At 45.1% G+C, this 12,601-nt stretch overlaps 1 protein-coding gene across 1 annotated transcript in view; it reads right to left on the reverse strand.

The window, feature by feature from the left end:
* The window catches only part of MYO7A (myosin VIIA), a 99,383-nt gene that overhangs the window by 39,933 nt on the left and 46,849 nt on the right, over positions 1-12,601 (reverse strand). Inside the window, exons 7-16 of the mRNA XM_036389421.1 lie at positions 11,181-11,302; positions 9,255-9,397; positions 9,053-9,166; positions 8,075-8,228; positions 7,343-7,419; positions 5,997-6,116; positions 4,671-4,813; positions 4,099-4,309; positions 3,489-3,624; positions 2,971-3,077 (exon numbers count right to left, since the gene is read on the reverse strand). Coding sequence (XP_036245314.1) covers positions 2,971-3,077; positions 3,489-3,624; positions 4,099-4,309; positions 4,671-4,813; positions 5,997-6,116; positions 7,343-7,419; positions 8,075-8,228; positions 9,053-9,166; positions 9,255-9,397; positions 11,181-11,302 — 1,327 coding nt within the window. The remainder of the gene's footprint in view (positions 1-2,970; positions 3,078-3,488; positions 3,625-4,098; positions 4,310-4,670; positions 4,814-5,996; positions 6,117-7,342; positions 7,420-8,074; positions 8,229-9,052; positions 9,167-9,254; positions 9,398-11,180; positions 11,303-12,601) is intronic.

Consider the following 12,601-nt stretch of genomic DNA (forward strand, 5'->3'; position numbering starts at 1 on the left):
TAATTTTAATCCCCAAATCAGGTATTTTTGATAGAATTTAAACTTTTGCCAAGGGGAAAGCCACCCCACCCCCCCAGTTTCCCATTTGTTTTTCACTTTACAGGGTTCCGTCCTCCACTGCTCCTTCTACCTGTTCCTTGAACAAGCAGTGCTGCCAGACCATACCAGCTGATTCCACAGAGGAACAGTGTACAACTCCCACTTAATCCATAATTTCACCTGGCACCACTCAAAGCAATGTTCCTGTTCAGCAAACACATGCAGATAAACCCTCTCTGTGATGACCATGAATAAATGACACTTTACAGCCCCATGTGCTCCAGAAATGCCCAGTTCACCCCAGAGGTTTCATTGTGTACAGGTATTAGGTCTTTCAGGGACCAAACAGCTACTACAACATTCAAATATACAATCTCAGTTATCAAATTTCTCTGAGCTGTGGCTTTCTCAAGTTTCTGGAATATAAGGGCCCCATTTGAAAGACTGAATGTAAAGCAGATGTGGACTTACTTGTACCTGACTCACAAAATCCTACAAACTCATCAATAAGCTCCTGAGGACCAATGTTTGGGAAGTGTTGAGCAAAATGCCTCAGGATTTGATTTAGCCCTTAGCAGAACAGCCACTTGTCTCTCTTTAGGAGAAGATGTTACATTTGATTGTCCAAGCCTGAGTGTCTCTGGAAATTTCCTCCACACACTGCTTCACTGAAGCTTGGGGAAGGCATGCACAGCTCCAAGGCATTCCAAGGACACTTCACCACAGAGCTTTGCTACATGCAGTCAATTTCTGTGACCCAGGCTCACTTGCTCCTTCTTTTGGGGCACGTGTCCTAATAAAGGGGCTACAGACATTACTGAACGTTGGTGGAAAGCAATGGCAGAAGCATCTCAGCCCCATGTTGGATCCTGCTTGTCTGAGAATTTTTGTGTGGTGGTGTTCAGGGAATTAGTGCTCTCCAGGTTCACAGCGACACTGTGTACGGCTAGAGGAGCTTGCACACAATGTTGGCTCTTCTTCCAGTTCCATGACATCAGGCTAAAAATCTCTCATTCCAAAAAGAAACTCAGGCATCATTAAAGTATCAAAGCACAGAGACCACCACTTGGGACAGATTCTGAAGATGTCTAGTGGAACTATAAAAAAACCTCAAACAGTTTATGGTAAAAAAAAAAAAGGGGGATCCAATGCTTTCAGAGGTTTCAGTTCTCAGATCCTAGACAACATCCAGGCAGACATCTCAACTTTGCTATTAATATACTTCCAGCATATTTTAAAGATGCTTTGGTAGGGATCCCTGTGAGAAAGCTTGTGTGACTGTGTAAACCCTTTCATTGATGCCCCAGAGTGCATCTCTGCTCTGCCCAAAGAAGAAAGAAATCACTTCCAAGGTCAACTGCAAAGCTTACACCAAAAATAAAAAGCAGCAAGGAATAAGCAATTAAAAGCAAAGTAAGCGGCAGCACTGATGCTAAGGGAGTTAGCCTCTACTTTAACAGGAGTATCCACTTCTGAGGATAGCTCTGAACCCAACAGGAGTGTCATGCCAATTGGTAGCTTAATTAGTAATTGATAAATGTTCTCTTATTCCAAATGAAGTCAAAAGGATAATGACCATTAATTTCATCAGAGCAAAACTGAATGGCAGAAGTTTATGAACAAGGCTTGCAAAACAGCACGTAGCATACTCAAAGAAATGTCTTGGGAATGTAAATATTTCTTTCCCTTGGCAAGTAAAGGAATTCAGCACTTACAAACTGGTACTCCTGAAAGTCCCTAAGTCCCTTGGTCCATCAGTGGCATTGGCTGGCATTTGGAAATGGGACTCCGACTGCCAAAAAATGTGTTTGCTTTGAAAAATGTTATTCCCACACCCTCTGCAGTCCCATGACTTTTGCCTTGGGAAAGACTGGGGGATTTGGCCATAGTGACTGATCTGTATAGGCTTTCAGATTCTGTAAGACTGACATTTTAAAACACTTTCTACTTTAATCTTGGGAGCAAGGATGAGTGGAGAGATTTAGATGTTCAACTTCTTGAAGAAAATATCACACATTTGTGTTACTAAAGTGAAATGGTCACTAATCTCAGCATTTAAGCTGGTATCCCAGTAATAAATGTTCAAATGGGGTGGAAAGGGTTAAAGCAGTAACTGCCTTTCTCTGAAACTTCACGGCACACAGTCTTCTCTCACACTGAGCGTGGAGTAGACACATAACCTCCTGGAGAACTGGGATGTGGAAAGAGGAGCTTTGAAGTTCAGCTTTCATAACTGGTGTTCCCTCTCTCTGCTGTTGTAACAGTAAAATACAACTGTTCCCTTCAAGTCTTCTTGTGGTGCTTAAGGACCAGCAAGATTGTCCTTTTGTTCTACTCTGGTTGACAAGTATTTGGCTTTTACTTGGACTCATGGAAAAGTTTGGGTTTGAAGGGACCTTCAAGGTCATGTAGTTCCAACCCTCCTGCCATAGGCAGGGACACCTTCCAGTAGGCCAGACTGCTTGAACATTTGAACACTTTGAGGGATGGGGCATCCACAGCTTCTCTGGGCAACCTATACCAGTATCTCACCACCCTCACAGGTAAGAACTTCCTAACACCTAATCTAAACCTACTCTCTGTTAGTTTACCTCTCATTTTATTATACACACATCTGGATGACCTAACTGGAAGGCACAGTTACTTTTCTCTCAGATTTCTACAATCACAAACCTGATTGTTCCAATCCCTACACAAGTCTGAGGGGCCATGATAGCAAAAAAAATAGTATTTCATGAACCAAATGCAGTGAACCGGGGGCATGAATGTGGATGCACCCATGACACCGCATTAACACTTCCTGATGGTTGACTCTCACTAACAGGTTTGGAACACCCCAAGGAGCATTGGAGCAGTATGACTCTGCAAATCTTCCACCCTTTCCAGGAACACCCCTCCTCCTGAATAAAGACCTTCTCCCGCCTGCATTACCATTGCCACATCTGCTTGGAAGATCTGCTTGATGAATTTGTTTTTTGAGGAATGCACCAGCTGAATGATGTCTCCATGCAGCGTGTCCCTGTTTTTCTCCAAGAAACCTAGAGAAATAATGGGACAACACATAGATGACACAGTGCAACATGGTCAGCACGTGAGCTGCAAGCAGCTTCTGGGTTGTTGGATTACTGGATGTTCTTGGTGAGGTAATGGCAGTAATGAGTGGGCAGATAGAGAGAGACCATGAGAAGGAAGACAGAGGTGCATCTTCAGACTGGACTGAGGATGCAGTGGTGCAAAGCACTGCCATTCTGTCACAGGCACACATGAATGAAACAGCACCAAACTCTGCAGCTCATGGGCACAGCTGGAGGGTCAAGTCATTGCAGCCAGAAAAGGAAAACATTGACACGACCGTGGACTACCACCCTGCTCTGCTCCAACACAGCAGTGGCTTGTCTGCCCATGAATATCCCCTCACCCCCTGCAGTGCCCTAGAAGCTGCCCCATACCTTTGGTTTCGTAGTAAACAATTCCAGCAAAATGGTTAATGCCAAACTGGGTTTCGTAGTTATTCTTCGGAGGAATATAGTTGGTGTTAAGCTTGTGCTGAGAGTTCAGCTTGTGCAACATGGTGGCATCTGTACCCTGTACGTGCATGAAAAGAACTGACATTTAACCAAAGCTATTCCCATTGAAATAATTTTCCAGTCAATAGCACATTTCTTTCTTGACTTGGTGACAATGTGCATTTATGCTGAGAAGTGATATGTTGGAGAAGATATCTCAAGTGCAAAAATTACAGAAATTAATTAAATATCACCGATATGTAGTTCTGTATTCAAAATAATGCTCCAAAAGGAGTGTATTTAACATTATTTTCTCTTAAACATTGCCAATAGATGTTTTCGAGCCTCTTGCAGGCATATTTTCCCATCAGAAACACTTGTTTCTGTGACACTGATGGAAGAAAATATAAAAGAGCATTAAAAATTATAAATAGGCAGGCCACAGGTGAATGTGTGTTTGGGGCTGAGCAGATCTCACAGGCTGCCAGCATGCAAGTGCAAAGGGGATAAAATCAGGAGAGCCACTGGCAGCAAGGCTGAGTCCAAAACACACCTTGGGGAACTTGCTCTCCTCGTCAATGAGGGAGATGATGTTCATAGGCTTGATGGCAATCATGTCCAAGGCATCCTGGTTATCCGTGAACTCGATGTGCTGCCAGTTGATATTCTCCAAGTTGTACTCCTCCTGCTCTAGCTTGAAGACGTGGCGCACAAAGAACTGTTGCAGGTTTTCATTTGCAAAGTTAATGCAAAGCTGCTCAAAACTGTGGAGGGAAGGTGAAGAAAAGGCCTTTTTATATAGACCCTGGTTAATTTTTTCTACATCTCTCTTCATGCTTTAAGCAATACTCTCAGACCTTGTCAACCACTCAGTAAAGCTGCTGTTGGCTTAGAATTTCCTTATTGGTTCAGACAATCAGTTTTTTCCCAAAACAATGTTATGTGTGTGGTCTAAATCAGTTTAGAAACTGATTGATTAGCTCTGATAATTTCTCATATAGAAATAGGCTTGGTCCAACCAAGTCCATCTAGTTTACTTCAGGAGAGGTGAAAGGACTGCAAGACCTTGAGCTTGGGCTTGTGAAGGAGGATTAAGACCTGGTTCTCCTTTTGCAGGCTCCATACCTGTTCACAGTGAAGTTCTCAAAGCCAAAGATGTCAAGAAGGCCAATGGATCTCCTGATACTTTTGAGTTCCTGGGAAGGAGGTCTGTAAATTGCAGCATTGATCTTCTCCACGATCCACACAAAAAGTCGCCCATAAATTCCCTGCAACATCCCAAAGATGGGGCTCACTGAGACAGTTCAGCAGTTTGTCAGGCTAGTCTGTGTCACCACTTCACCCTTGATGGCACAGATTCTCCTAAAGCATGGCCAACAACCAGACAGTCCCTGAGGATGTGCTCACCAATATTTGTGCCAGACTCTTGGCATGGTTTAAAGCTTCAAGAACCATTATGTAGATCAAGGAAAACAGACCCGAAAGTCTAGCTAAAAGACAATTGAGAGCAAACCCCCAAATTTGGATAGTGCTACATTTTGGATCTTTGGGCTTGCTGTGAAGCCAGACAGTCCTTTCCTGGGTTTCCACACATTTCTCTCTACAGATCAGCAGAGCAGAGCATGTTACAGTGCAAGAACATCTTGTTCACTTGAACAATGTGCTCACTGAAACAGCGTAGCACTGGCTGAACAGTCTGATGATCTAATGACACAGATATTGCTGCTTCCGTAATTCCAGAACTTCGTGTTTTAAATTTTTGTTAATTTTTATTTTATAAGCTACAGCAGTGTGACCAAGAGGGGAGACTAATTCTAAGGCCCATCACCACTAGAGAAGACACTGCCAGGATTTGCAGACTAGTTAGCTTTCAAATCAGCTTGACCGACCAATTCCACACAGATAAAATGAGGACCCAAGTTGGTCAAGGCATGCCAATAATGCTTGTCTTGCAATTTTACATAGGGCTACAAACAGCACAGCAGAGATCCACACCTATCCCATCAACCTTCTTCACTCCAAAACCTCAAGATGTTCTAAGTTCTCTGATGGCTTCTGGACTGCTCTATTCCTGGCCATGTGTTGTTCAGCTGTATTTACTGCTGCTTATGTTCCCAAATCCTGAAATTCATGTGTGTGTGCTAGAGGTGTTGGTAGAGTTGCTCTGATTTACAGTAGCCGAGGATCTTTCTAGAAGCTGAGGTAAAGTAATTTCAGAATGCTGGGTCCTTCAGCAGGTCCCCTTTGAGTACAGACAATCTCCAATCCAGATGGCAAATCCCTTGCAGAGCAGGTTACATACATTGCTTTCACCCCAACTCTTTGTACATCCCAACTAGAACATGGTTTCAAGGGCATTTGCTGATCTGAGCTCACAAAGGCACAGTCTCAGACGGGGCAGGTTTCTTCAGCTTATCAAGAGAAGGCACAAGGAAATGCCCTGAGACTTACCTTTACAAAAGCGTCCCTCACATCCAGCGCTTGTTCCATGCTGAGAGGGGTGGAGACAGTTTCACCCCTGGTGATTATGGTCCGGCTGGTAAGGCAGTTCATCACGTCCTGAGGCTCAACCTGACAGAGACAACACCAAACACAGCTGCTCTACAGGGGAGGTACCTCAAATGAACACACGGGCATTTTCAGAGAGAAAAATTAACATTTTTATACTGTATTTTAATCTGGAAGGTGTTCTTGTGACTTAGCATGAGATGTTAACGAGGTGTGGGAGGACACGATGAGAAAGCAAAGCAAAGCCTGCAATGCTGTATGCTAGCAGCATGGGTTAAAGCTTTGCATCACCTGGACCCATTTTTGTACTTCATCAGGGAAATGTCCACTCTCTAAGTGGACAGAGAACTGTGGATCACACTCTGGGACAAGCAGTGCCTAAGGAGATGAGATGATGTTCCTGTTAGCTCTTCGGAAGGCCACTGAAGAATGCCCCAGTGACTGCATGGATGATTTCAGTGAGGGTCATCACACCTCACTCTTCAGATACACAGAACATATATGACATCTGTCTCAAGTATCATTATGAACTTTATCACTGAGGGAAACACCCTACTTTAGGGACTGAGGTATTCTGGATGCCATTTCTAGGACAATGCACTAGAACCACCAGAGGGTCTGTTCCTACCTGCTGGTATGAAGGGGAGCTCTGATAATCGGATCATGGAATCATAGGATATTTTGGGTTGGAAGGGACTTTTAAAGATCATCTAGTTCCAACCCCCAACAGTAGCAGTTTCTGCTAGACCAGGTTGCTCAAAGTCCCATCACACCCGGGTTTGAACATGCCCACAAGTGGTGCAGCCACAAAATCCCTGGGCAACCCGTTCCAGTGCCTCACCACCCTCAGTGAAGAATTTCTTAATATCTAATTTAAATCTGTCCTCTTTCAGTTTGAAACCATTCTGCCTTGTCTTGTCATTCCATGTCCTTGTCAAAAGTCCCACCCCCAGCTCTCTTGGAACCCCTCTAGGTACTGAAAGGGGCTCTAGCTGTCCCCAGACCCTTCTCTTCTCCAGGCTGAAACACTCCAGATCTCTCAGCCTCTCTCCATAGAAGAGGTGCTCCAGCCCTCTGAGTATCTTTGCAGCCTCCTCTGGCTACTCAGCCCAGATGGAGACATTCACCTTCAAGCTGCCAATGCAAGACACAATATGGCTTATCCAGGGCTCTTCAGCCTCCTAGAGCTAGTGGTGCAAGGGGAGGCTGGCTCAGACAAAGCTTTGCCACAATACTAAAAAGCTGGGATGGAGTCAGAAGGGGACCAGCAGCACTGCAGGGCCACTGACCTCCAGCAAAGTTGCCGCAGTGATGAGCGATGCTGACTGAACAACCTCACAGGCATCCAGGTTGTCATAGGTCCGAGCTGGGGAAAGAAAGGCAGAGGGAAAGCCATGAGCAGGGGATGTGTCTCTGCAGAAAGTGGATGGCGTGAGGGAAAGGGTCATTCTCCACTGTCTCTGTGTGATGTCCTGGCAAAATCTGGCCATCAGAAGGGAGAGAAAAGTTCACACATCTGCTGGAGTCCTGCTGCTGACTGCAAAGGACCTGTACTCTGCTCTGCCAGACCAGATAGTAAAGAATGTAGAAATGTTTTAGCATCTAAGTGCTTTAGGCTTCTGCCTTCTGAAGAGGCTTTTTAAATCACTATGTCATTTCTGACAGCAGAGCTGTTTGGTACATTTACAAAGGTATATCCAATCACACAGGCACCTGTCAAACACTCCATTAGTCTCTCTTTGTAAAACCTGAGTCCACTGAATAACCTCTGTCCATATTCGACCTCACAACACTCAGAAGTGTGGATGTCATTGAGCACACTGCAGCCTGGCAGCGCTCCTGTGGGCAGGTGGAATTATTCCTTATTCCTTGTCCTTAAAATGCCATAATAAGCACTGAGACCCTGGCATGGCACCATGGCAGGTGTTCTGGATACAGCTCTCCATCCCTAAGTTTGGCTGCCTGTCAGCAGGCAGAATAAAGAGCAGCAGTGCACTGGACCATGTATTTTGTCCTTTTACCTTCATACTGCAGGTTGCCCATGTGCAGGATGGCAGCCAGCAGCTTGGAGATCTCCCAGTTCTCGGTGTCGGTGAACATGAGGACCTTCATAGCGGAGCGGATATTGGCGTACTCCTTGCTATCATCTCTGCCATCACAGGTCGTGCAGTTACCCTGGGGAGGCAAACGGGGCACACACTGCATGGGGCAAAGCCAGGGAGCACCAGGGTATCACCCTAAGCTCTCAGGGCTTCCCCAGAACCAGCAAGGTTTTGTTTAAGGCATGATGCTGAACTTGTGGATCTGACTCTGCCCTTTGTCATATTCTATGACTCAGTGCTGAGCCTTGTGACCTACACTTACCCTGTTGTCCCCAGGTACCCCGTGTCTGACTGCCATCAGAAGAAGAGAGAAAGCTCTCTGAGATGGGCATAGAGAGCTGGAGGGTCCCACTGATCCAGTGAGAAAGCTGGGTCCCAGCCTTGCTGATGATGCACCAGCCTTAATTACACCTGCTTCTATCAGCTCCTCTGGATATCAACACTGGTATATAGGGAGTGGGGTTGGAGATTGCTGGCTTGGTCAGACAGTTGGAGCACACACAGCTCAGCCCCATATTCTGCTGAAAACATGCCATCCAGACAAGCACTTCTCTATACCTATCACTGCCTCAAGAGCAGCAGGTCTTATCTAATACCCTGGCTACTTCCAAACATGTGGCATGGGCACCATACACCATCCCATCCAAGCTTGTGTTCTACTTCACAGAAAGTGGGGAAATAGCCTGGTCTAGACACAGGGATTAAGGATTTCCACTAAGACTATGAGCCTTGTGGTGGTGAGACCAAGAGATTTGTCAAACCCTGTGGCAAAGGCTCAGGAAGGTCATAACCAGCAAAGCAGCTCTTGGCTGCAGAAGCACCTCTCTTTTCCTTCTCCCTTGCTAAGGACCTTTCACCACATCACCCCACCAAACCTCTGTTTCACTGCTCTCTCACCATCGCAAGGTAGTTGTAGTCTGTGGCTTTCCCAAGACCCAGCTTCTTCTTCTGCTCCACGGTCATTCCTCTCAGCATGCAGTAGAACACGTGGTAATTCCTCTCATCCTGGGCCTGCAGGAGAAGAGCAAGTGCCAGCTCTGTGAGGAGAACGGCACGGCAAAGGTCGGCTGCCCGCGCCTTGCAGGTGCTATCACCTTACCTGCCTGCACACCCGGGACTTCTCCAGCAGGTACTGCTCAATCTTTGCCCCCTCTATGGCTCCCCTTTTGTTGAAGTGGATGTCGATGTACTTCCCAAACCGGCTGGAATTGTCATTACGGATGGTCTTTGCGTTCCCAAAAGCTGCAAGAGTTATGGTGCTTTAGAGAGGGTCTGATGCAGGGAGGATGATGGATCTGGTCTCAGTGCGGGGGGGGGGAAAGTCAAAAGAGTGAGGCTGAGAGGGTTAAAAGCAGCCCCAAAGCCTTCCCTTCAGTTTGGCTGGATCAATTTCATCTCAGTGTGAGGAAACAAGATGTATATCAGATGACTTTCCTTGGAAATACAGAGAGGAGCACAGAGGAGGAAGCTTGGGAATGGGGTGACCTTATCCAGGAAGTAGGGCTAGGACAGCAGGATTTTGGCAGCAGCTGATGAAATTAGAGGAGAGTTGAGCAAGAGTGGCTGCAGTGTGAAAGGTGACACATTCAGAAAATGGCAGAGATGCTGGTGAGTGATTTAATGACTGAGAGAGAAATAAAAGGGAAAATGCTTCCAAAAGGGAAATACAGACAATTAAACCAACCTCCAGCAGGAGACTTCTCTCTGCAAGCAGACTGTGCAGAGAAAGGTACCCGTGTCCACCTTCTGTTGGGTGTGGATGAGTGCCCTAAGCCAGTACACCCTGCAATTTCTGCTCCAGGATTTCTGGCAGGTGATGGACAAGCACTTGAATTACAGAGCCTCTGTTTCCTCAATCTCAGTAGTGCCCAAGTGCATATTCAATAGTGCCCTGTGTGCTTGTCACACTTCTATTGGCTCCTAGAGGGTAATTCACCAAGCAGAGGAGGTAAAAATCAGAATGGTTTGGGTTGGAAGGGATCTTCAAGATCATCTAGTTCCAATCCCTCCACCAAGGGCAGGGGCACTTCCCACTAGATCAGGCTGATCAAACCCCTATCTTTAGAGAACAACCCCAACGTTACTCTTCAAAGAAAATGCAGTTTTTCTGCATAAGCATAAAAGGTACATCTGGCATCATTTTGGGTCAAGAGGGTTAGATAACCTATTTAATTTACAGATATCCAATTAAAACAGCGGGGTTGATCACAGTAACAGCCTGCCAAAGAACCTATTAAGGCCACAAGCTGATTCTCATTGTCTGGCTCTTTCTTGGACTCCTCTATTTCTTCTTCTGCATTCTGCTGCCATTCACTGGTCTTGGAAGGAAAAGGTGGGGTTTGCTATTGTATACAGCCAGCACAAAGTGCTGTGAAGCTCAGGTCCTATTAAACTGATGTTTTATGGAGCCATCTAAGAATAGGAATAGGATTCTTATTCCTTAGAACCATTCTTAAGAATAGGAATAGGATTTTTGCAACTATGGCCAAAAAAAGCAAATAATTAGTTAGCTGAATGCAGCACTGATGGGATACTGAAGCTCTGCATGCAGTCCAGCACTGGAGGATGTGGTGAGATTTTTCAAAAGAGCAAAAAAGTATTGAACAGCACTTTTACATACTACACACAGAATTAGGTAAAATTCAGGGTTTTGTATGGATTTTCTGGGAGGAAAAAAGTACTGTTTTATATGGAAATCCACTTTTTTCCCCCAAATTTTAAAGTAACAAAATAGTTGAAAAAATAATACAGGTCAGCTGAAATGCTTTGCTTTCAACAATAGTTGTCAAAAATATTAAAGGAAACATTGAGAGCTTAGAGAATATTAGTCTTGTGAAAAATAAATTCAGATGGAAAGAATCTGAATGCATTGTTTAGCAAAAGTGTACTTCAAAAGAAGTTTTGTCACTTTTTTGGAAACTCAAAGTGTGACATAAGTGTTTTACATTTGGTTATATTTTATGGTTCCTGAATCTGTTTCTTATTTTTTTCCAGCAAAAGAATTCTTTGTTATCTGAGGCCTCACCTTCCAAGATGGGATTTGCCTCCAGGACCTGCTGCTCAATCCAGGAGTGCTGACCACTGATTGCTGCCAGGAACTGCAGAATCAGTTTTGTGCTTTCTGTCTTCCCTGCTCCAGATTCTCCACTGCAAAGACAAAGGACTGGAGGTCAGTGAGAGCCATGCTGCATCCCTGCCAATGTCCCTCTGTCTCCAAAGGAACTTCTGTCTCTTTGTCTCTTCTGCTAGCATAGGCAGGATGAGACCATTAAGGATGGGTTTCCAGCATCCCAAGGATGATCAAAGCTGGTTGTTGGACAAATGATAGGACATGGTATCAGATAGCTCCAGTCAAGATCCAGATTTGCTCCATGTTCCATTTGGCCCAAACTGTTCCTTGAGTTTGGGTACCCCCAGCAAATGCCATCATTCAACCAGCACTAAGAAGGTTGTGAAGTACTTTCAGTCAGTGCTTTTCTAGGTATGATCACCAGACCATGACCCTGTGGTCCAGGATCTACCTGTTCCCATGGGACATCTTCATCACCAGTCTTGAGCTGTGATAAGGCAGACTGTGAAATACAGCCTTTTACCAGGAGGGACTTCCACAGGTCTCCTAGGCTTGTTCTAACAAGGGTAGGGGAGAGAGGAGAAGCTTATGGGGCAGAAAGCCAGAGCTATTCCTCAAACTTTTCTCTGCACTGAAAGATAACCTCAGTTATCTTATGAAAGGGCTGGGTAGAAATATTTGGGTGAGTCTATGACGTGTCTGATACATGGGGTAGCCAAAATAAGTGACCAAAATAGACCTTCCTGACATTGAGTATCTAGCCTTGGCCTCATGGGCAAATAGTTTCAATTTTCAGGTCACTGTCACACTGCATTGACTCTCCTATAGGGCCCTACATGATGCTTTTTTAGACCAGCAAAATAAGCCTTACTGAATGGCCTTTTCAGACTCCTGTATCTGAAATACTGCACACGGGATGTTCCAGAGTTATGGCTTTTCATTCAGTGAAACTTAGGGAAGGCATGCCTTGGGGAAAAGGGTGCCTTCAAACGAAAAAGACTGTGGATTCTGAATTTATAGGATCATCATCTGGAGGGCTGAGGACATCAAATCTGGCTTTGGGACAGATACTGGAGGGAACTATAGGCATAACTGGGATCAGGCACTCCTTGGTGCCCAAGGTTGATCGGTCCAGAGCAGAGCCATGCATGGAGACACCATTCAGGAGCGTGAATGACCACAGGTCCAGTGACCAAGCTTGTCCCTGACCCTCCCTTGTGCAGAAAGTATCCATGTTTGCGTTTTTGATGTCTGTAGGAGTAATGAGCTTAAATTGAAAAGTGGAGGTTAAAAATGAATATGAGATCTATTGAGTTGCAAGGGTAAAATACCAAAGTATTGATAAAGCACCTCTACAAGGAACAGACTGACTGCAA

This window comes from Molothrus ater, chromosome 2 (genome assembly GCF_012460135.2).
Source record: "Molothrus ater isolate BHLD 08-10-18 breed brown headed cowbird chromosome 2, BPBGC_Mater_1.1, whole genome shotgun sequence".
Lineage (NCBI taxonomy): Eukaryota > Metazoa > Chordata > Aves > Passeriformes > Icteridae > Molothrus > Molothrus ater.